General features: G+C 43.5%; 1 protein-coding gene across 1 annotated transcript in view; it reads right to left on the reverse strand.

Moving 5' to 3' along the window:
• Nucleotides 1-11396: 11396 nt before the first annotated feature.
• The window catches only part of TGFBR2 (transforming growth factor beta receptor 2), a 74188-nt gene continuing 62414 nt past the window's right edge, over nt 11397-23170 (reverse strand). The window contains exons 7-8 of the mRNA XM_065399310.1: nt 14538-14665; nt 11397-11576 (exon numbers count right to left, since the gene is read on the reverse strand). Of these exons, the coding sequence (XP_065255382.1) occupies nt 11397-11576; nt 14538-14665 (308 nt within the window). The remainder of the gene's footprint in view (nt 11577-14537; nt 14666-23170) is intronic.

The raw sequence follows: 23170 nt of genomic DNA on the forward strand, positions 1-23170 counted from the left end.
TTAGTTGCCCTTTTCTGAACCTTTTCTAGTGCCAGTATATCTTTTTTGAGATGAGGAGACCACATCTGTACGCAGTATTCGAGATGTGGGCGTACCATCGATTTATATAAGGGCAATAATATATTCTCCGTCTTATTCTCTATCCCCTTTTTAATGATCCCTAACATCCTGTTTGCTTTTTTGACCGCCTCTGCACACTGTGCGGACATCTTCAGAGAACTATCCATGATTACTCCAAGATCTTTTTCCTGACTTGTTGTAGCTAAATTAGCCCCCATCATATTGTATGTATAGTTGGGGTTATTTTTTCCAGTGTGCATTACTTTACATTTATCCACATTAAATTTCATTTGCCATTTTGTTGCCCAATCACTTAGTTTTGTGAGATCTTTTTGAAGTTCATCACAGTCTGCTTTGGTCTTAACTATCTTGAGCAGTTTAGTATCATCTGCAAACTTTGCCACCTCACTGTTTACCCCTTTCTCCAGATCATTTATAAATAAGTTGAATAGGATTGGTCCGAGGACTGGCCCTTGGGGAACACCACTAGTTACCCCTCTCCATTCTGAGAATTTACCATTAATTCCTACCCTTTGTTCCCGGTCTTTTAACCAGTTCTCAATCCATGAAAGGACCTTTCCTTTTATCCCATGACAACTTACTTTACTTAAGAGCCTTTGGTGAGGGACCTTGTCAAAGGCTTTCTGGAAATCTAAGTACACGATGTCCACTGGATTCCCCTTGTCCACATGTTTGTTGACCCCTTCAAAGAACTCTAATAGATTAGTAAGACACGATTTCCCCTTACAGAAACCATGTTGACTATTGCTCAACAGTTCGTTTTTCTATGTGTCTGACAATTTTATTCTTAACTATTGTTTCGACTAATTTGCCCGGTACCGACGTTAGACTTACCGGTCTGTAATTGCCGGGCTCACCTCTAGAGCCCTTTTTAAATATTGGCGTTACATTAGCTAACTTCCAGTCATTGGGTACAGAAGCCGATTTAAAGGACAGGTTACAAACCGTAGTTAATAATTCCGCAACTTCACATTAGAGTTCTTTCAGAACTCTTGGGTGAATGCCATCTGGTCCCGGTGACTTGTTAATGTGAAGTTTATCAATTAATTCCAAAATCTCCTCTAGTAACACTTCAATCTGTAACAGTTCCTCAGATTTGTCACCTACAAAAGCCGGCTCAGGTTTGGGAATCTCCCTAACATCCTCAGCCGTGAAGACTGAAGCAAAGAATCCATTTAGTTTCTCCGCAATGACTTTATCGTCTTTAAGCGCTCCTTTTGTATCTCGATCATCAAGGGGCCCCACTGGTTGTTTAGCAGGCTTCCTGCTTCTGATATACTTAAAAAACATTTTGTTATTACCTTTGGAGTTTTTGGCTAGCCGTTTTTCAAACTCCTCTTTGGCTTTTCTTATTACATTCTTGCACTTAATTTGGCAGCGTTTATGCTCCTTTCTATTTGCCTCACTAGGATTTGACTTCCACTTTTTAAAGGAAGTCTTTTTATCTCTCACTGCTTCTTTTACATGGTTGTTAAGCCACGGTGGCTCTTTTTTAGTTCTTTTCTGAGTTTCTTAATTTGGGGTATACATTGAAGTTGGGCCTCTATTATGGTGTCTTTAAAAAGCGCCCATGCAGCTTGCAGGGATTTCACTTCATATTGCAGTAACGTGGAGCATAATTATTTCTTGGGAATTTTGCCTTTCTCTCCATCTGCAGTTTCACACACATCATGCAGTTACAGTGCATGCAGGAGAAATAATCTTGGACTATAGAGATCCTGCTAGTAAGAATTCCTCTATAGGATTGGCGTAGTGTCTGATCCTGCAAGATTTGTATGCATGAAACTCCTGTTTACTTCAGGATAAACGTTGTGTTTGGAGGGCTTGGTGGACTGGGCACTGAATGTCGTAGCCCAAATTTTGGATTTTTATACTACGAAGAAGTTTCTTTGATTTGTCAGTGCTGTAGTACGTGTCTGGATAGAATTTTACAAGCAAAGGATGCATATCCCCCATAAAGCAAAGAAGATTAACTCCGTCTAACCCTAAGAAATGTTATCATACCCTTTCTCATACTGGGTAGCACCATAGTCTACCCTTCCTTCAGTGGGTCTGCTCATGGTGTAATGAGAGTCAGTGGGAATCAGAATCTGGCCCCTAACGTTGCTGGTATATTTAAATGTGCATCTTGCAAATACACAGAAGCTAAACAATCTCCTTGGTCACAGGGTTAAATAATGATTCTTAAAGTATTCATTTAGAAATTTTTGTACTCTGTAAAATTGTTTAATCGCTTTAAGTCTAGCCTGGGTCTTGGTCCTGTCCTGGGGAGGTGATGGAGGTGAGAAAATGCAGATAATAAAGCTCCTTTGTGCTTCAGGAGAATGGATGTCTACTAAGTAGTGTACAGTGTCTAGACATGCCACCCCTTATTTCTGGGTTATTTTAGAAGGGGTTACCTTGGTGAGGACAGAATCTGTCGTGTTCTAGGAAATGGCCATTTTAGAGGCAAGGACTGCTTCTGCTCCTAAAGAAATCACCTGGGAGTGGTTTTGCATGCTATCAAAAACTCTCTTTGGCCTATCTAGGGTGTTTGCTGTGCCCTGTCTCAGTCACTAGCTGTGTACCAGTCAGACTAACTAGGTTTATCTGCCCTGAGTCTTCCTTAAACTTCTCTTTTGAAGGGATTGAGGTTTATCCTTATTGGCGTCACACACAACTGAAGTCTTCTCACTTATAGCCCTAAATGCTGCATGAACATGCTCTCCAAATAGCCTATGACCCTTAAAGGGCAGGGCTATCAGTCTCATTTTACTAATTCAGTAGATCCCCTGCTTCCAAGACGTAAGCCAGAGGGCTTGTCTGTCCAGAACATTAAATGGGATGCCCTGACAAAGAATGGTAAGCAGCTGTAGCCACAACATAAAAATAATCTGCAGCCTAAAGAGTTAGTTTTTCTTTATTTGTTTTTAATGCCGGAGTTTCTAGCCAAGTCTGTCTTGCGCCATGCTAACCTGAATCAAAACTGCTCCAGACAACAGAGGAGTGATGCCAAAATTAAATATTCTATTGTCCCATCTGCCATCATTGGAAATGGAACCTGGGTATCCATATTAGTGGGACTAGTGGAAAAAAATGGATTTGAGGCTCAGTTTGGGTTGCATTGTCACCATGTAGGACTATGTTTGCTGTATAGTACTGATGTTTTCTCAGCTCAGTCAGGAAGTCCCGAATCTACAGCTTCTTCTTTAATATACCCTACCTCCTCCTCCTGCTTCCTGGACTGAGAGGTGTGGTGGCTGGACCTGACAGCATCAGCCTGAGGAGAAGAGATATTGCATGGTGGAGTGGGATTTACTGCAGACAGAAATCTTCCCCTAGTTTCTAGCTTATATGTATTCTAATGATTCCTCCATCCATTTATACCATGTTCGTCCCTCTAATTTCTGAGAGCCTCCTTCCTACAGCCCCAAACCGGATATAGCCCTTTCTCCCCATTCCCTACCCCCATCGACTCAACAAGACACTGGGGTATGATCATTTTGTGAGATGCACAGTCACCTGGCTCCTGGAAATTAGCCTACCTCCAGATATCCTCCACCTGTGAACAGCCCAGTTTCCTATAGGTGAGTTGGTTGATGTTGGTAAAGCACTTTGAAAATATCAGCAATGTATGCAGTAAGGTAAATGCTAAATATTATTATTACAAGCTGAAATAATGCAATTGCACATATTCATTATGTCACAATTGCCCATGCTAATTGCAGGTTGGATGCAATCAAAACAGCTCTGTTGGGTAAATGCACTGTGCATGAGAGATCGTGGTGCAGGGTTTTGTTTTGTTTTTCTTTAAATTGAATCTAACCCTACACAATTATATGTTTTTGCTTCGGATATACAATTAGATGTTGTTACGCTAATTCTGTAACTACACAATAATCAACCAGAAATTACACTGAAAAGCAAAACAAAACAAGGACATTTTGCACAGCAAGAGGTACAATAAAAAGAATGTGAAAGGTTTTGTGACAAACCCGTGAATGGAAATAGTTTCAGGGTGACGGGTAAACCTTCATTTGATGTAATTTTCATTAATGAATTGTTGTGTGTTATGTGACTGTTCTAAAGCACCATTTGAACAATGGAGTTGTGAACTGATAAGTACGCAGCCAATCAAACTGTAAATATTTATGCACCTTGACAAAAAATATAATAGTCTGTTTACTCTGGATGAGCCCTTTGAAAGGAATAATTTTCCTTTGTATTATGGCAATGTTTTACACATATCTCAACATAAAGCTTGTTTTAAAGCATTCAAAGAAAACATGATCTTGGTAACTGGGACCTGATCATAAAATATTATTGAAAATGTGGTCTTGGAAAAAGTCTAATGCCAATAAAGATGTTAAAGCCTTTAATGGAAACCCTGTCACTTGAGTTGGTTGAAATTTTTCAAATATTTTTTCCATCAAAAATTGGCTTTTTTTTTTTTAAAATTGGAAACTCCCCTTTTTTTAACAGTGGTTTTCCCTATGCTTTGATCCTACAAGGATCTCTGTGAAAGGACTCCTGTATCCATAGAGATCCCGCAGTTGGTGAAAATGCAAATATTCCAGAACAGGATTGGATGATTGCTGAGGAGCAGCCAGCAGCAAAGGGAGGTAATTTCCTCTTTACCGCCATCAGAACTGATTCAGTAGTTTAGTTTGTTACATTAGCCATTATGATTACAGCGATTTAGCTTCCTTCAACGAGAGTTGTTTCCCAGGTGCTTCCCCCAGGCACTGGTCAGGTGGCCAGATGCCACTTGAGGGGGGTAACAGCTGCTCTCTTGGGAATTGTAGTCAAATAAATTCTCTTTGCATCCCCAAATTAATCTCTAGATATTCCAACAGGTTTATAACTGGACTAATACAGTATATTTACTACTGTATATTTAGTGCAGCTACAGTCAGGCCCACACCCAAGGGTAAAGGTTTGCAAACATTAGGCCCTAATTTTCTGTAGTACCATAAGTGAGAGTGGCAAAGGGTGAGAGATGTTGCCTGGAAGGTCCAGGGTCTCCTAGCAGTAAGCTCCAATGAGCACTCAGGTCTAGTACACAGCTCAATAGTTCTGTTAAAGTTACACTCTGTGTTTTGGTGAAGTAATTAATTGCCTCAGAGTGGCTTGAGAAGAAATAATTTCTTAGGAATTTGAAAGAAGAGCAGGTGATGACTTCCCAAACAGGGAGTGGGTATGAATTAGCGGTGGTACACAAAACAAAGGGCTTGGCTACACTAAAGAGCGCATTAAAGCAGCCCCAGGTGCCCTAACTCATGACCCGTCCACACTGGCAAGGCACTTAGAGTGCCTGGACTCTGCAGCTGGAGTGCTCCTGGTAATCCACCTCCACGAGAAGCATAACGCTTGCTGCACCTCGGCTGAAACGCCCCAGCGTCAGTGTGAACGAGGGGTTGCATTACTGCGCTGCGATCGGCCTCCAGAAACGTCCCATAATCCCCTTAAGTCAAGTGGCCACTCTTGCCATTGTTTTGGAATCGGCTGCAGCCATGCCGATATGCCCTTTTAAAGCTCCGTTTCTGACAGCTGCCTGCTTATCTGCTCTGGGACAAAGCAACCATTAGTGTGGAATGTTGCTGCTGTGAGTGAAAGAGAGAGAGGCAGGGGGGAGGAGGCACAGAGGTGGGACTTGGAGAATGAAAGGAAAAGGAGCTCAAGGCTGGCACAAAGATGGAGCAATTTTTTGCAGTTTTGCCACCTTGGTCTCTGTGATGTCATCTGTTAGCCTACTAGATTTATGACATATGTTCTGGCAGAGGTTTTAATATAGATAAATAACCAATTTTTAGGCAGAACCATGTAGCCACAAGTGCAGTACTGGAGTAAAGAGCACTGTTATTTACGGTGTCCTTATATTTAATATATTCCATATACAGTAGTTGGAACTGAAATCTTTGTATGAAATATTGTGTGTGTTTATAGGAGGTTTTTGCTTTTTATTTGTTTTATTGGGGGAAGGGTGGTTGACAATTTTTGCTAGTTCCTGATGGGTATAAGAGCTGTGCTAATCTGCACTTCTGTATTATTTTATATTAGTTGTTCTTATGAGAGAAATTAATCATATTGGCCGCAGGAAAAGTGGGCAATTAATTTTACAGCTGAGTGCTTGTGAAGAAAGTGGGTCAGGTGGCTGTGCCCATCTTTGTTTCCTTTCCTTTATGTGCTCCCTAATAGTGGCTTATCACATTCATAATTGGAATGGATTAATTTTATAATGGGCATGACTCCTCTAGCAATCCTAATTACCTTTCCTGATGGAGCCACAAACCTTGGTGAACAACCTGCAAACATTTGGGATTCTGTTTGTATATACTTTATAGTATGAATTGTCAGCCGGTGGCAATCACGATGAAATGACATCGCTTGGGGGTTGCGTGCAGTGCTGTGATCGAGCTGGCAATTTTTGGGGATTTTGTTTGCTCGTTTAACTTTTTGTACTCAGCTATATAGTGAACTGTCCTAACCTATATTAATTACCAGTTCTGGGGGTATTATCCACTACATCTTTAAATATCAGCATCTTCCAGTGACAAACAGATGCATCAAAATAAATACCGGTGGCACTTCTCGTCAGGGAAAGCTCTAGATAACAAAAGGCTGGATTCATACCGGCTTTAACCCCATTGACTTCAGGGGTGATATAGCAGGGATGAATTTGACCGAATACGTGGCACTCAAATAACAATATATGTCTGCTGCCATCTCAGAGCAGCGCTACTGCTTTCAGTCTAAACCCTTAATCCTGCAAGTTCAAGCAGAGCTGTGCAGGCAGAGTGCAGTCGCTGCTCTCCAGATACGCCTCCTCTTAGCGAGGGTTGGGTCCAGCAACACCCCTGGCCAGCCTTACGAGTGAGAGTTACTACCAGCGGCTTCCTCATTATGCAAACTTACTTACTGCAAGCAGCACCATAACGCAGCAAAGAAAGTTCAGGCAGGGTGCATACTAGACTAGTTTAACGTTGAATTTTCTTTATAAAACGAGATTACAGCTGAACAAATAATTTGTGACAGAATTAGTGGTAGCAACACAACCAGTTCTGCAGACAGTTGTACTTAGTTACATGTTGCCTGTTTATCTACTTGTGAACTGAGTAAGCTTTTCTCAAATGTCTTTGTGATACAGGAGGGTGGCGTGTGCTTTCTGGGCATGAGCCTGTGATGGGCCACACACAGCCTCGTCTCAGTCACTTATGCTGAACTTGACATGCGTGAGCAGTTCTGTTGAGCGCTATGGGGAAACTTCAGTTCTCACAGTTGAGCGGGGCCTTAAGCACTTCGTCCTCCCCACCCCCTTAGCTGTCCGTCATGCTAATGAAACTCGCTCACATAAACAAAGGGGCCAGAAAAGGGTCATGAACAAGGCCAAGTGCATTTAGGACCAATGTAGAATGTTTAGTACAGTACTTGTTGTGCTGTAATGCCACCTGCCAGGGAAGCATCCTTAATTATTCTTAAATATGCAGTGTTTTATCAAAACTGAAAGGTCAAAAAGAGGCATGGGGCCAGGACCTCCTTTGCCTGGTCAGTCCTGATGCTGGAACAAACCGCTGGGTCCAGGAGCAGGCTGCTCAGAGTTGTGTTAGGAGCCAGCTTTCTCCCAGGTCTTAGCCACCTTCCCAGCCTACCTCCTGAGCTGCATGAGTACAGCTCAGCTACTCCGTCAGGGGCTGGGCCAGGCATTATTATTTACTACTTGTTGTTTTCTACTAGCCAGAGGAGCCCTAAAAGAGGCTTAAGACCCCCACTGTGCTAGGCACTGTACAAACCAGTAACACAGATGACTGTGTTCAGCAATTGTTTACAACTCTGTATTCCTCAACAGCAAACCAAAGGAACGTGCTTTGGCCTCTAGAGGTGAATTCTGCATGCTTTGTATTTTGGCCTTAAACTGTGATTGCCTGGCTAATTAAGGTTACTAGCAGAAGGGTATTGATGCCAATTTTTAGGATAACACAAGTGTGTGGGAGTTAATTGGCACATATGAAAAGCATAGTGCTTTAGAGCTGAATGTTCCTTGGGGTTTTCCCTGCAAAGGTACTGGATGTGCTTTTTCACACTGGCTTCTGCCACAGGCTTTTTGACTTTAAGCCATTGTAACCAGATGTTACTGGCTGGGCAGCTCTGACACTACAACGCTGATTGGGAGGGGTTTCTAACTGTGACAGGAAGTAGTAATTGTAGGGTTAGAGCAGCCTCCCCGCAGCAGCCTATGACCACCTCTACAGCCCCAGCCACTCCGACAAGTTCCGGACGTCAAACCACTGAGGTGCCACAGCGGGGCTGGAACCGATCTCCTCCCCCCCAGGTACTTTTAATAACTCCTGCCGATCACAGAAAAACTGTGGCACTCGGTGCCATTTTTTCCAGGCTCAGGCCTGTCTTCTACACAAGGGCCATCATTCCTAACTGGGACCAGCAGGTGCTGCTCAAAGGCCTGACCAGTAGCTGCAATGGCATAGCCCAACCTCTAACCTGGTGCTCAGACTCACATCTTTCTAGGTTACTGCACTATCAGACCAAAACTTGACTGTTCTAATTAAGGCCTTGTTTGGACATGGGCTTCAGCCGTCAGTTTGAAACTGGGTTGATCCCACCCACACTGGCAGCAGTTGTGGCTGCGCTATTGGTGTGTGGAGAGGTTAGCAGCTGTGGGGCAGGTTTAAAATTTCCATAGGCTTCCCTCCACCCCCACAAGAGGCCACGACTGGGGCCTGGATTTGTTGGGAGTAGCCATGAGGCCAGCAAAGCAGCTGTGCTCTGAGCTTCACTCTCAGGCACCTGGAGAGAAGGGCTGACTATGAATGATGGCAGCAGAGTTTGTAGGATTGCTTTCTCTGAGGAAACACCTTTCCCCAGCAAGGTTACTTACTCATTCTGGAAAATTTGTCCGGATAAGAAAATCCCAATGAAAAAAAGTCTCTAGTAGTTTTATTTGCTCTAATAAACATTTGATTTATACAAAACAAACACTGTTTAAAATGAAAATAAGTGCATGAAACATTTGATAAAGAAGAGTATATATCCACATTCCTATTTCATACATGATGGACAGGTGAAATACTCCTTAGAAGAATAAAAAATTCCCTTTACATGTAGTAGTAAAAATGTCAGTAGTGTCAGGGACTACTGGCTGTTATTCCTTGGCCTCTACCCTGGAGTGAGGAAAAATACGCCATGATACAATCTTATGCTACTCTCCGGTTTGTGACAATGGCTTGCTTTTCCTCTCCAGGCAGTTACTGGAATGCATTCTCCAAACCCACCACTAGAGGTCAATGGGCCATAGCTCTGCATCGATGATACATCAACACACCAGACAGCATTTATAGTAACAATGTTATTGATGTTTGCAGCACAAAGTAGCTAAGCTGTATTCCTTTTTCCCGTAGCGCCACCATTCAAGCTAAAATAGTCCCCCTATAAAATCCGGCAAAGTATTTTCTGAATCCAGTTTTAGTTGTTGACTTTCTGCACCACTCTTTAAATATCTCTATGTAGTTTATTATAAAAGCAGATACAAAAACATTTTAAATAAAATATTTTCACCATAAATCTTAACTTCTATGTGAATAAACATGTTTCCTATTGATTTATAAAGCAGTCTCCTAGAAAAATATCAATGTCTGTCTGACAAAGGCTTTTATAATTGCACTGGACACACTTCTCTCTCTAGATATTTATTAATGGAGAATTGTTTTAATTTCAATGGCACATTTTATTCCTCTGTGAGAAGAGCACAGATCACAGAAGACACCTGAAGACAAAACTGGTAGGAAATACTGACCGCTGATAGCTTTACTTTAAAGTCCAATATGAGGCAACTTCAAATCTAAACCTCTTGGAGGGCTAAAAGAATGTAAGCAATGTCTGATGGGTGAATTTTGGAATGCACATTTTTTGCTAGTTATACTGAATAGCTGGGAGCAGCTCTAACTGTATATGTGCAGTATGTGACAATCTTATGTTAGAGTGTTCCCACTGCACCCAGATCTGCATAGGAATTCAGAAATGGAGGACACCGACGTTCTTTCCTAGCTTTTGCAAATAAGGCATGAAAGAGTCTGAACTAAGGAAAACTGAAAAAAGAACTGGATAAGTTCATGGAGGATAGGTCCATCAATGGCTATTAGCCAGGATGGGCAGGGATGGTGTCTCTAGCGTCTGTTTGCCAGAAGCTGGGAATGGGCGAGGGGATGGATCACTTGATGATTACCTGTTCTGTTCATTCCCTCTGGGGCACCTGGCATTGGCCACTGCTGGAAGACAGGATACTGGACTAGATGGACCTTTGGTCTGACCTCCCTATAGCTTTTCTTGTGTGTCAAGAAATTAGACATGCTATGTATAAAAAGAGTGTTTTTATATCAATACATGAAGAGTAAAAAAAAAAAAGTACTGCCTTTCATCAGAATGTACAGCAAATGCAAAACATCTGGATTATCATCGGTCTTGCCTGATTTCCTAGGGTCGGGGGAAGGAAACGTGTTCCTCTGATATTTTGCAGCCTGCTAGCATGAAGTGTAAATTCAAAGCAAACATATAAGGGAGAATGACTTTGTATGGAGACACATGTTAAGAGTCGAAAACACAACCCCTCTTTTTTGGAATATTTTGAGGAACATAGTTAAGCCTCTGAGTGCATTGGTGACCCACTGAACATTACATACTAAACCTTTTGAAACTAGCTGCAGAAATGATTGCATAGTTACTGCAGAACTGAAACAGACTCTGAGGCCAAAATCTGTCTATCTGCTGTGAATAAGCTCTCTAAAATACAGAGCAGCAAGGCAACAGCAGCATATGTACAGATATAAGATTTGAAAGCCACCTTTCTATTGCCTATTGTTCCTATGCATTTGGTGAGGTGCCTAGCACGTTGTTGCTGGTATCATGAGAGACTTCTCCCTTTGTTTCCTAAGGAGAACTCTGCCCATTTAGGTACTGGTAGTTTCCTGGAAGCACATTTTACTCTTTCCAGAGTATGGCTGTATATATAAGAATAGCTAATCTGTAGTTATATACAGGCATTAATAAAGTGCAAATATTATTGGCTATTGTCAAATCTTGTTTCCTGAGGAAGTGCTAACACAGCTTAGCCATGACAAGGTCTAAGGCAGCCACGGTATGACACCAACTCCCTATTTTTGGTTCACACAAATTCTTGTCCCTCTGTGGAGACACCACTTAAAAGGAGTGGCAAGATCCTCAGTACTTCAGGAAGCAAGTCCAGGCATTGATCAGGACCTCTTCTTTTTCCAAGCTGCATGAGTTCAGGAGCAACCTCCCTCCTTTATGCAAGCCTAAGCTGGTTGCTACTTGGTGGTGGTCACAGAGCCGTCTTCTGGGATTTTCTCCTCTGAACAACTTCTTCCCGAGAGTCTGTCCTGGTGCTCAAGCTCATTGAAACGCTCAGCCACGCACTGCGCAGTGAGCCGGGCTTCGGGGTCATGATCCCAACACTCAATAAGAGTCTCACACACCATCTGGATACCCTGCAATGGGCACAGAAACACAGCAATGAATTCCTCTACAGGATAGTTAGGTCTCGGGCAATGCAAATACTTGTGTGTGAGTAACTTTGTGCGACTTCTTGGGTGAGCAAAGTTATTGGCGGACGTAAGTGTTTACAGAATTGGTCTCAATCATCTGATGTGAACTATAGTGAGAACTCTATATAAAAATACTGCACTATTTACAGTAGATCACAGCAGAGTTACTACAGGTTTTGGACCATTACTGTAGAGTACAGTAGTATAAAATACAGTGGACCATTACTGCAGAATCCAGCAGTATGTTTTAGAAGTGTGATATGGTACATGAAACCCTCACTATTACTGGTCAGCTGATCATGAAGAGGGTAGTGGGAAATCCAAGTGAAATCTGGAGAAAAACTTAGGCTAGGTCTACACTACCCGCCTGAATCGGCGGGTAGAAATCGACCTCTCGGGGATCGATTTATGGGACGCGACAATCGATCCCCGAATCGATGGTCTTACTCCACCAGCGAAGGTGGGAGTAAGCGCCGTCGACAGGAAGCCGCAGAGGTCGATTTTGCCACCGTCCCTACAGCGGGGTAAGTCGGCTGCGATACGTCGAATTCAGCTACGCTATTCGCATAGCTGAATTTGCGTATCTTAAATCGACCCCCCCCCGTAGTGAAGACGTAGCCTAAGTATCAGGCCCCAGTTCAGGTCCTTGTAGTTTCTTGGATCTACGTAGAAACATTAGCCCTGATCTTGCAGGCACACATTACTCACAGGTATTTGGCTGTAATTGCAATGCTGCTGCACATGTTTATTGGAAATAAAAACAGCTGTGTCTTAGCAATATCTTTATAAACAAGAGATATTTGCCAGGAAATTGTGTGTTTTGCTTTCTGACACTAAAGGCCATTAAGCAGGATTTATATTAAACTTTTTATTGAAAAAATAACACTTCACAATACCACATTAATTATATAATTTCCCTAATTGGTGATGTTGACTGATGTCAATGTTAATAGCAGAACGTTACTGTCTGTATACAAATAACATTCATTTTCTGCTGGCATTGAAATTACAAGCAGTAAATTAAATAAAATATTAAACATTAACTTGGAATCAATAGTGCAACAAGTCTCATTAAGGGGGAAAACATTGCAATATGTAAATCTATTCCAGAATGTTATCACTATGAATAATGGGTTCATTACCAAAACACAACTGCAGAGGAAGAAAATGAATATGGAGGAGCCATTATAGTAAGAGCAACTTAGTACTAATTTTGAAATCAGTAGAACAAATTCTGGGGTAGATTCCCCACCTGGGATAAACTGTGATCACTCCATTGAAGTCAATGCCCTGTTGAATTTTAGGTGGCGCTGCATGAAAAGTTGAGGATTTATAGGGTGGGAACCAAATCTCCTTTTATTAAAGCTCCTTATCAGTGAGATCAAATCCAGTACTGTCAATTTCCCTAAATTATCCTTTTGATTAAACCTCACTTATGGCCAGATTGTGCACAGCCCCTGGAAGTACAGAGACTGTGCTCTTCCCAGTTTGCCATTCTAGGGGGCCTGTTGGGTAAGCACCATAATCTCTCCATAATGGTGTAGTTAGGGAGCAGCAACTATCCTGCCACCTGATTCCACAGGGCAGCAGCTAGTGAGAAGCACTCACCTGTTGCCAGACAAGGGGCAAAGTGTCCTAGGGTTCTCTAGCAATTGCTCTAAGGCTTACGGGGCACCTGTAGCTCATCTAGTAGCGCTGGCAGCAGAACTGGAGTGTTTCCCTGATCCTGTTTCTCTGAGACAATCAGGCTGGTTCCTGCCCTCATTTATTTGGCCCTACTTCGGTAGTGACTGGCGAGTGTGTTCTTCTGTGAGCAGCTGTCAATTTATTTCATTGATGTGATCGACAGGCTCCGGACTGGGTTGTCTGCTTTTGTGGTACCAGCCAGAGCAGGCATTGAGAAATACACAGCCTTGCCTGGTTTTCAGACAGTTTCACTCAGGACTTGTCTGCACAGTGCCACAGTCCCGTCTCCGGGGGGATGAACTGTACAGCGCTCTAACGTGTTGCACTCTCACTGCACTGTGTAGATTCCACTGGCTTAAACGACAAGGTACCTAGTTTGCATTGACATAGTCCAGTTTCAAACGGGACCACGTTAACACACGCTTGGCACCTCTGAGTCTGAGCCAGCAGGGTCTATACAAGGCGGTTGGAGCGCTGCACAATTCACACCCCTGTAGTTCAGACTGTGACAAGCCCCTAGTGAGGTTTTGACTGAGATTAGAGGGCTGTGACTAACCACATGTGAGACGAACCCATGTTCTTCAGGACCGGTTAAGGCCAATAGAGAGGTTCAGAGCCCACAACTGAAGAGGATTGTTAATGCTTCCCTTGCAAAGACCTTAACGAGCTGAAACTGCCCCTCCTCTGTTGCCTTAACCCATCAGATCAGCTGGCATGCTCTTGCTGATGGTCCCTAGGGAAAAATTCTGAGTCTGACAGCAGTTATTTCTCAGCTGAAGGGAGCCTCATATGGAATTTTCTCCCCTTTGACCCTTCAGAGCCTGAACTGGGAGTGCTTTAGGGGGCAATATATTTCACTGAGATTTGGCTGATTGATTTGGGTTTGGTTTCTAGTTAATGTGGATCATTTAGGGTAGAGATTGTGTCTTCTGAGGCCATGGGTGCAGTAGAACTTCATTGCCCTGCACTAATGGGGTGGGGTTGGAAGAGGAAACCCAGTGCAGAATGATGAGGTGTGTGATTTCCTAAGGATGTGAATGGGCAGGAGCACCAGCACCGCAAGCCAATTAAGAAACTCTAGCCCTTTTCTTAACAGATGGTGCAGTCTGTTCAGCCCTCTGCACCCCAGGGCACTGGATGAGGGACTGTGTCTGGACTGTATCACCCCTACTCAGGGCAGTGGCTGATGCTACAGTCTCTTGCACGGCATGTTCTTACCTGATGGTTGAGCCAGGAGCTAGGGATCTCTGGACGCCCTCTATCTCGCAAGACATTGTCCTTCATGCTTTCAACACAAGGGTGCTCTCGTACTTTAGAACCAAATGGGGGCTCGTAGTCTTTCACTTCTGCCAAGGGAATAAGTAAACACAGAGACTCAGATGGGTTTGCCTGTTATAGTGGTGCCAAGAGCCCTTTACAGAAGTAGGATCAGCTGCTTAACTGCCACAGCCCATGGTGTACCAGCTGACCAGCTTCAAATAAAGCCACTCCTGTGGCTTTTTCTAAAATGTAAGTATTTTTTTCCCCCTTTTCCTGGTGGGCTCATTCTATCCTCATTTGCATTATGTCCCAATACTTACTCACATTAACAGCAATCACCGCATCATAGTGACTCTCAACAATTTGGGAGTCTGATCCAGGAGCCCTCATTCAGGCAAGAGCTTTGCCTGAGCAGAAACTGCAGGACTGGCCCCTTTGGGCTGACCTAGTTTGCAAATCCAGGGAAAACACTTTGAGGGTGGACATCCAACTGAAATCTGTTCAGGGTTTACCTATGAATGTGACTGGTCTCTAAAGGAGAACAGTATCAGAGGGGTAGCCGTGTTAGTCTGAATCTGTCAAAAGCAACAGGACCCGCTGTTGCTTTTTAAAGGAGAACAGTTGCTTGAGAAATTCAAAGGTGCAGCTTATTAAGGCAAGAAGCAGTGCTAAAAGCGGGTGTATAGGCCTCCCAGGTCACTACAGAGAAATGATCACTGGAGACAAGAGTGTACTTCCCCCCCGCCCCCAAAAAATATTAATTTAAAAAGGCTGGGGGGGGGGGGGAGGGAAGATAGATTCTGACCTATTGGCACTATGTAGTGGGCCTGGATTCATGACAGGAGTCCTTCCACTCTAATTTTTGTTTGTGTTCTCCATATTTTTGTATGGGTGCACATGAGTGTGTGTGAGAAAAACTAAGCCATCTGGGACCTTTGGAGAAAACTCAAGAAATCTCTGGGAGCGGCAATATTACAGTAAATGCTGACACAATGTAGAAAATGCTGTGGTTTCTTTGGAAACAGATGGAGAAGTTACTCCCAGGGAAAGGCCTAATGACTTACTGGTACTGGATAAAGATTTATGAGGTTGGCCTGTTCTACTGCCTATTGTTTCATTCCAGGAATTAATTGAGGGCCCTTTGAAAATGTGACATATATAAGAAAAACTGAAATGTAATCGACAAGATATTCTAGTGACTGCATTTACATACCTAGAAGATGCACAAGAAGGAATGAGATGAAGGGCAATATTATAACGCTATAGGATAAATCAATGGTACAGCCTCAGCTGGAATACCGTGCAGCACATCTTGCAGGCTATTTCATAATTAAAAATTATTCAGAGAAAGATGACAAGAATGATCCAGGGCCTGGGGAAATTCTTGTATGAAGAGAGATTGAACACATTGGGAATGTTTACTTTAGAAAGGAGACGAATAAGAGGGGACATGATAAAAAGTGCTTCATATAATGAATGGTACAATAGAGAAGGTAGAACAGGAACTTGTGTTATAAGACAGGGAGAACAGAAGAATAGGGGACATTCAATTAAACTGAAGGGTGGCAAATTCACCGGATAAAGGAAATACTTTTTTATACAATGCATAATTAGTCTGTGGAACTCATTGTCACAGGCTGTTGCTGAGACCAGGAATTTAGCAAGATTCAAAGAGGAATTTGATATTTATATGGATACCAAAAATATCCAGAGTTACAACACTTACTGATCATGACAATTTATGAAAGGAATATTAAAGCTCATGCTTCTGAGCTTAAGCCAATCTCTAAATACTGGAGATCAAGATGAGATTGAATGTGGGGGCAGGTTATCCCACATATGCTTATGGTGCAGTGGGGTTCTTACACCTTCCTCTGAAGCGTCTGGTACTGTCCATTGTCTGAATACTAGATCAATTGGACCATAAGTCTGATCCAGTATAGCATCCCTAAATTCTTAGGACTACGTCACTGTCTTTAAGTCTTGAATATAATTAAACAAGCACTCAATTAAGGGCCAGAGTCTTCCAGTCTTGCTCCTGCTGATTAGTACCTTGATCCACAGGTAGTTCCACCAGCAGAGTAAGACTGCTCAACAGGAGTATGGCTAGCAGAATCTAGCCCTTAAAACCAAATGGAAACTGCCATCTTGACAGTCTGATGCCCATGAGTACAATGCAATGCCTGCACAATGAAAAAGCAGATACATCCAGTTTCAAAGTTGTTGCAAGCTTTAACCATTAATAAGCAAATCTAATTAAAATCAATATCAGAACCATGCAATACCTTGGAAAGTGTTCTGTTTTGTCATGAATTCTAACAGGATCGGCGTTCCCTGACTCCTGAGCTATTTGTTACTACTATTGATCATTTGACAATGGCAGTGCCTATGCACCCTGGTCAAAGGATCACGGCCCTATTGCAGTATATACAAACAACAGAGAAGACAGTCCCTTTCCCAAGGAGCTTACAGTCCTAGTCAGTCAGGACATGATAGGAGGATAGAACAGACAAAGGCCGGGGGGAGGGAGGGAAGAGTAGGAGGATGAAACCATTTCCTGCTGGAAAGTATCAATAAAAAGGCAGCCACATTAAGAGACACCAGCACCATCCACTGTTATGGGGGATATAGTGACACAGTTATTTGCAGTGTTGCTGTAGTCATGTTGGTCCCAAGATAGGAGAGAAACAAGGTGGGTGAGGTAATATCTTTTATTGGACCAACTTCTGTTGGCGGAAGGGACAAGCTTTTGAGCTACACAGACGTGGATACTCATGGTTCAGTGCTGGATACTCTTAATTTTTATTATGTTAGAAAATGGCAAATGATGCATTTCTCAGCAGGTGATCAAGAATTTTTTACTTATGATTCAAGTCAAGCTCTATGTGAATGGAAATTCAAATTCAATTAAATATACAAAAACATTTTAACTGTGTTAAAATAAAACTCCCTTAAATGTGCTGGATACACAAGAAAAAAAGTTTCTCACAGACTATCAAAACATGTTTTGCATTTAAAACTAACTTATTTATTAAGCAAAGGAACTATAATAAAGAATTAAAGGAGAGTAATGCAAATCAACCTGGGTTTATGGAAAATACATACTGTCAAACTAACTTGATATCCTTTTTGATGAGATTACAAGTTTGGTTAATGTAATATACCTAGACTTCTGTAAAGTGTTTGACTTATTTCCGCATGACATTTTGATTAAAAACTAGAGCAATATAAAATTAACATGGCAGACATTAAATGGATTACAAAATGTCCAACTGATAGGTCTCAAAATGGGGAATTGTCATCAAGTGGGTGTGTTCCAGTGGGGTCCTGCAGGGATTGGTTCTTGGCCCTATGCTATTTAACATTTTTATCAGTGATTTGGAAGAAAACATGATATTGTCTCTGATAAAGTTTGCTGGTGACACAAATTGGGGGAGTGGTAAATAATGAAGGGGACAGGTCACAAAGAATGTAGGCCATACGTACAGAATGGGGGACTCTATCCTGGAAAACAGTGAGTCTTAAAAAGATTTGGGGGGCATGGTGGATCATCAGCTGACCATGAGCTCCCCATGTAAGTCTGTGATCAAAAGAGCTAATATGATCTTAGGATGCATAAACAGGAGAATCTCAAGTAGGAGCAGAGAGGTTATTTTACTTATATGTTTGGCACTGGTGTGACTGATGCTGCAATACTGTGTCCAGTTCTGGTGCCCACAATTCTAGAAGGATGTTGATAAATTGGAGAAAGTTCAGAGAAGAGCCACGAGAATGATTAAAGAATTAGAAAACATGCCGTATAGTGACAGAGTCTATCTATTGAGCTTAACAAAGAGGTTAAGGGGTGACTTGATTTCAGTCTATAAGTACCGACATGGGGGTACAAAAATTTAATAATGGGTGCTTCAATCCAGGAGAGAAAGATATAATGCAATCGAATGGCTGGAAGTTGAAGCTAGACAAATTCAGACTGTAAATAAGATGTAAATCTATAATAACCATTGGAACAATTTACCAGTGGTCGTGGTGGATTCTCCATGTTTAAATCAAGACTGGATGTTTTTCTAAAAGATCTGCCCTAGGCATTATTTTGGGGAAGTTCTATGGCCTGTGTTATACAGGTCGCCAGACTAAATGATCACAATGCTCCCTTCTGGCCTTCCACGCTATGAATCTGTAAAAGCTTGTCCCTTCCACCAACAGAAGTTGGTCCAATAAAAGATACTGCCTCACCCACCTTGTCTCACTAATAGTGAAACAGTGTCAGGTATTCCTAAAAGCTTGTTTGAATATGTACGTGTCCATCACCCTGCTCATTGTCTGTGCAGATCTCAGAGGAGTCTGGGGCAGGGAAGATGATGCAGTGGAGGTGGTTGATTCCCTCCCTCTTAGCCTGATCAAAAAGTCCATTGGAGTTAATGAAAAGACTCCCATTGGTCTCAATGGGTTTGGGATGAGGACGACTGGGAGTACAGGGTGAGATTGGGTGTGGGGAACCTCCCTGCTGCACAGTGGGATAAATGGGCCCTGTTTGTTTAACTGTCATTCCAGTGTTCTGTTATTAATCACTGCAGTTTTTCTTTAACACTTAAATAAATAAAGCACAGCTCTTACAAAACACTCTTCATCAGTAGATCTCAAAGCACTTTAGAAAGGAGGTCAGCATCATTACCCCCATTTTTCAGCTGTGGAAACCGAGGCACAGGTAGAGCTGGGAATAGAACCCAGATCTTCTGAGTCCAATATCAGTGCTCTATCCACTAGACAACACTGCCTTCTCACAGAGGCTGGCTAGGCTGGTGAGGGAAAAAGCTGATCTACATTCTTCTAATATTTCCCCTGACTGAAATTACTTCTCTAGTATACCCAAATCAAAAGGTTGAATAGACTTTTTTTTAAAGGGGGAAATTTAGGTAAGATGCCTGTTCTCATAACCAACGTTATAAGAACACACTTCTCTTTGTTAAGCTAAACAGCTTGAGCTCCTTGAGTCTATCACTATAAGGCAAGTTTTCTAAAATTCTTATGACTCTTCTCTGAGCCCTCTCCAATTTATCAACACCCATCTTGAATTGTAGACACCAGAACTGGACACAGTATTCCAGCAGTAATCACACCAGTGCCAAACATAGAGGATTGCATTAGCACTTTTGGCCACAGCATCATACTGGGAGCTCATGATAATCTACCCCGACCTGCAAATCTTTTTCAGAATCACTGCTTCTCAGAATAGAGTCCCCCCTCCTGTAAGTATGGCCTGCATGCTTTGTTCCCAGATGTATACATTGATATTTAGCCATACTACTACACATGTTGTTTGCTTGTGCCCAGCTTTCTAAGTGATCCAGATTGTTCTGCATCAGTTACCACGCAGCAGCCTTCTTAGCGCCACGCGGGCACTCAGGTAACCCGCCCGGGGACCTGCTGTGGCCGGGGGAGGGATGCCCCTCCCCCAGCCCCAACCTAGCCCGACCCCCAACCTGTTGCGGCCGGTGCAGCCGGCCAATGGGAGCTGGGGGTGGTGGTGCCTGCGGGCGAGAGCAACAGGACCCGAACCTGCTGGCTGCTTCTGGGGTGCAGCACGGTGCCAGGCAGGGAGGGAACCTGCCTTAGCCCTGCTGCATTGCTGACCAAGAGCCACTCAAGGTAAGCCCACACCCCAACCCCCTACCCCAGTCCTGAGCCACACTCCAAACCCGGAGCCCCCTCCTGCACTCCAAACCCCTCATCGCCAGCCTCACCCCAGAGCCCTCACCCCCTCCTGCATCCCAACCCCCTGCCTCAACCCACAGCCCCCTCCTGCACGCCGAATCCCTCAGCCCAATCCTCCCAGCCAGGACCCACCTCCTATACCCCAAACCCATCATCCCTGGCCCCAGCCCCGAGCCTGCACCCCCTCCTACACCCCAACCCACAGCCCTCTCCCACATTCCAAATCCCTCGGTCCCACCCCATGGCCTGGAGCCCCCTCCTGCACCACATGAATTTTGTTATGTGCACCAATCTGGTCAGATTGGTGCACATAATAAAATTCATTCCACATGGGTGGGAAAAATTAGAGGGAACACAGGTGACCTGTCCTCCTCATTATTTACCCCCTCTCCTCCAATTTTTGCATCATCTGCAATCTTTATCAGTGATGATTTTATATTTTCTTCCAGGTCATTAATAAAAATGTTAAATAGTGTGGTTACTGTAATACAAATAATAAGGATAATTAATATTAACTGAGCATTTCCATTGCTCCATTTTCACCTCATCATTCTGTGGGACATAGTTATGTCTCATGTGGAAGGCCAGTCCCTTTACTGGAACATTGCCTATTGTGTCGCATAGATATGTGAAAAAAGTTTGCCTGAAGATGACAGGCAAAAAAGTGGAGGGTGATGAATTTTCAGATTAACCAAAATAATGTTTGCACACATCTGTGATGATCATCCAGCGTACTAAAATATAATCTCTCTCTGATAGCACAGCTCATCAGAGGCTCTCAAGACACTTTACAAACATTGATGTGTAAACTGAAAGAGTACAAATGTTCAAAACTGGGTATTTCAGGCACCTAAGCTGCAGCTCCTGAGGTGGGGAGGGGAAGAAAGAGAAATCTTACTGAGCTCTAGCTGCTGAGCCATGAGCAACAGAGGCCTACTTGGCTCGACACCTTAGAGTCCTGGGGGTCGGGTTAGCCCCAAAGTGCATGTTAGACTTGTGGGCCCCCTTCCGAAGCCCAGGAAGTGGGGTTAAGATCCATCAAGAAAGAGCAGGGATGTTGGGCCAGGCAGATTCGATACAATGGAGGCTGCATTTCATTGTGTTAAAGCACACATTAGTATTAGTAACCAAAACCTATGGTTGTTTGACTCTTTCCAAAAGCAGCATAGGGTAAATCAGTGCCCTTGTTCACGTAACGTACACTCACCACACATAGTTATATTAAAACCAGGCCTCTGTTTCAACCGAAATTGTGATGCTGCTCCGTAGCCAACCTCCTCCCCAGGCAATGTAATATTTCTTGAGTACCCCAAGCAATGTCAGCCACGCGTTGGGGTCTCTCTCTCCTCCCCACTTCCCCATATTGTATTTGAGAAGAGTTGCACCTGAGCGCGCTCCCCCCCCCCCCCGACCGATGGCAGCTCCATTCCTAAACACAGATGCTTTCAATTTCTTTCAAGAAGGCTGGAAGAGAAACTGCACTTGCCGTTCTCGCGCCAAAGGCAAGTCTTTGGGAGGAAAATTATATTTTTTGCAACATGCAGCATCTGGTGCCCAGCTGTTGTGCTGATTGAAATACCAAGTTAACGGTGGAGTGGGGTACTTGGTTCTTCCAAAAGCAGTGTTGCTGGGTTTCTAAATATGCCCTCTAAGTTATACGCCAGTGAAAAAATCAGACAAACTTTATCTGCGTCTCTGCCTTCCCCCTCTCCCTCTTGTGCTTCTCCATATTTAGCACAACAAAAACAACAACACTGAATAGCATGGCCTTTGCATAAAGCTGAGACCCACCTGCACCACTCTTTACAGTGAGATGCTGCTGCAGCTTCCCAGTACGGACGAAACTGCTGGGTTTAAAAACAAACAAACAAACAAAAAAACAGAGGCTGCCTAGAAAGGATTCACATACTGCAGAGACTGCGTTTGACAAAACTTCTGCAGCGAAAGGCCCTGCCATACAGCACCTCCCACACTAAACAATCCTCCACACCCACAAACACATTCTCCAGAGAAATAGAGAGCTCCCTTTGATAAAGAAACTGCCATTCAACTGTGTCAAGGTACAATACCTATTAGGCCCACCTGCTTCCCCTGCAAGTTGTTAGTATTACTGTTGGGACCTTACACTGATTCCTCCTACTTTTGAAACTCCCACACTTTCCATAGGGATGGGATTACTGACATTGTAATCATGTCTTTGCTGGAGAGAGAGAGAAAGCACTATTTTGGATCTCTAAATTCCACAGGCTCCCCTGGACTTCCCAACTATATTCACCGGCATCAGTCACATCAACCTACCAAGGTCCAAGTGAGGGATACTTCCTCTCTTGTTGGATTGTATATCCCATATATGAGAAAGCGTGTATTCCTCATGCACCAGAGAAGTCATGCTGGTAAGAAAGGAACTAGTTGTGATGGTGGCAGAAGGTATCAGCGAGAGAGATGGGGGGATGATAATCATGAATGCTATCAGGTAATCTGCCAGTCGGGTGCCAGGGTGTCAGATCGCATGAGGCAAGAGATGATCTTTTAGAGACACATGAGAAAACCCAGTCACTATGCTACTGCTCTCTGTGAAGGGGGGCCAGGGAGGGCAGTGGGATAGGAAGGGGAGCGAGGGGAGCTACTGCAACTCAGCGAGTGTAGGGGAAGCCAGCTCCAGGCTGGGAAGGGGTATCCACCTAGGTCCTACTGCCAGTCCTAGGGCAGTTCCTCAGTGGCTGCTGTCCAGTGCCCCATGTTCCAGTCCCCTTGGCAGCTGGTGCAGTGTGTGCTGACAACCCCCTGCCCAGCTGCAGGTGACCTGTCCAGTCCCCCTCACTCCATCTCAGCGGCTGGCATATGTGCTTCTGCCCCTCCCTGGGACCAGATGTCTTTGC

Source organism: Emys orbicularis, chromosome 2 (genome assembly GCF_028017835.1).
Source record: "Emys orbicularis isolate rEmyOrb1 chromosome 2, rEmyOrb1.hap1, whole genome shotgun sequence".
Lineage (NCBI taxonomy): Eukaryota > Metazoa > Chordata > Testudines > Emydidae > Emys > Emys orbicularis.